At 54.2% G+C, this 1,788-nt stretch overlaps 1 protein-coding gene across 1 annotated transcript in view; it reads right to left on the bottom strand.

Moving 5' to 3' along the window:
* The window catches only part of alg1 (ALG1 chitobiosyldiphosphodolichol beta-mannosyltransferase), a gene marked incomplete in the record, with an annotated part of 3,670 nt that extends 1,882 nt beyond the window's left edge, over nt 1-1,788 (bottom strand). Inside the window, 4 exon segments of the mRNA XM_014032862.1 lie at nt 821-969; nt 1,039-1,139; nt 1,224-1,301; nt 1,421-1,788. Of these exon segments, the coding sequence (XP_013888316.1) occupies nt 821-969; nt 1,039-1,139; nt 1,224-1,301; nt 1,421-1,712 (620 nt within the window).

The following is a 1,788-nucleotide window of genomic DNA, read 5'->3' as shown; positions in this document are numbered from 1 at the left end:
CAGACCCTGACCTTCAGGTCCTGACCTTCAGACCCTGACCTTCAGGTCCTGACCTTCAGACCCTGACCTTCAGGTCCTCATGTATCAATGGTGTGTACACAAAAACCTTGTGTACACACAAAAACCTTGTGTGTACACAAAAACCTTGTGTCCATCATTTTCCAGACAAAACTCTGGATGTATGAAAACTGAACTGAAGGTGGAAATGTGCACAACCTCAACTCCAGGAGCTTCCAGAGGGAGCTGGACTGAGCCAGTCCAGGACTGAGCCAGTCCAGTCCACCTACAGCTGAAGCTGACCGATGGAACGGTCTCATCCATGTGATCCTAAAGGCTGAGTGATGGTGGTCCATCCTGACTGGTGATGTGTGAAAATCTGTTCCTCCTACTGGTTAACCTTAGAGAGTCACTGGTCCTGTATAACACCAGTACAGTCCTAATGGTTGATGTGAGGGAGACCCTCCTGACACGGGGAACTGAACTTCATACAACACCTGTGGTGGAGCTGTTTCATACTTGGTGTTTACGTTGTTGTACATTTCTCCAAAATGACACTGGAAGTACTTTACTGTCTGATCACATGTTCTTCACACCTGCAGGAAGTCATTAACATGTGTAACAGGTAGATGAAGGCGTGTCAGGGGCGGAGCCTCAGGCATCAGGGGCGGAGCCTCAGGCATCAGGGGCGGAGCCTCAGGTGTTCTCAGTGATTATTCAGTTGTACGCCACGGTTCAGTAAGAACAAGTGGTCCATGAGGGACCTGGACCTCAGCAAACAGAACCAGTGATGTGAAGTGGGTCGGGTCTGGAGGGTACCCACCACTTGGCCAGCAGGACCAGAGGGTGTGAGGGTCCGAGGCTCAGGGCCATGATGGTGTAGCCGTAGTTGTGCCAGTCGATGATGAAGCTGCTGCCTCGCAGGACGCTCACCAGCCACACCACCGCCATGCCGGGCAGACCCGGAGGGTTCTGGAAACAAACAGCAGGTTCAGAGYTCGGCAGAACCTTCACACCTGTGGTTCTGGTTCTGTGATGGACCTGCATCAGGATGTGGTCCTGCAGATCCATGGTCAGCAGAACATGAAGCAGCTGCAGGAACTGGACCATGGTCTTCGTCACGTAGGTCAGCAGCTTGGGTCCTGAAGGAGGAAGAAAACCCAACAGTTTGTGGATCTCTGCTGCASAAACACTCGGATCAGAACCAGAACCAGGGTTCTGTTTACCTCCAACACCTTTCACTTCAGAGATGGACCGGATCTGGATGTTGTCCTGGTCCAGGACGTCCCGGTGAGGTTTGGTGTCTGAAAGAAGTTCGTAGTTTGATTCTTCAGAACCAAGGCTCGGTCTGACTTTGGGCTGTGGTTCTGGTCCGCAGCAGGTGTCGGTTTGAACCTATCAGATCGGGTTTAAAGGGACTCACCTGAGAAGCCCACAAACGTCACCAGGTAACCGTGTTTGCTCAGGGACAAGGCGTGGTACTGCATCCGAGGACTGCGGCCCATGTCCCCGAGCACCAGCACACACACCCGCCGCTCCGTGCCGCCGCTCCGCCGCCGGAACCACCGCCAGCACAGCGCCAGAACCACGGACACAACCACCAGACACACCAGTGGACCCGGAACCACCGAGTCCGCCACGAAACACCAACCGAAACCCGCCAGAACCACGGGGACAGCGGCCCAGAGAGCCGCGGAGGAGCTCGGAGACGCCATGTTTGTTAGGAACTGATGACGGAAGAGGCGGGGCTTCTTCTTCTTCTTCTGGTTTATGGCGGGTAGAAGACCAACA

The sequence above is a fragment of the Austrofundulus limnaeus genome, unplaced genomic scaffold (assembly GCF_001266775.1).
Source record: "Austrofundulus limnaeus strain Quisiro unplaced genomic scaffold, Austrofundulus_limnaeus-1.0 Scaffold1559, whole genome shotgun sequence".
Taxonomy (NCBI): Eukaryota; Metazoa; Chordata; class Actinopteri; order Cyprinodontiformes; family Rivulidae; genus Austrofundulus; species Austrofundulus limnaeus.
This window is presented reverse-complemented; position numbering and strand designations above follow the sequence as displayed.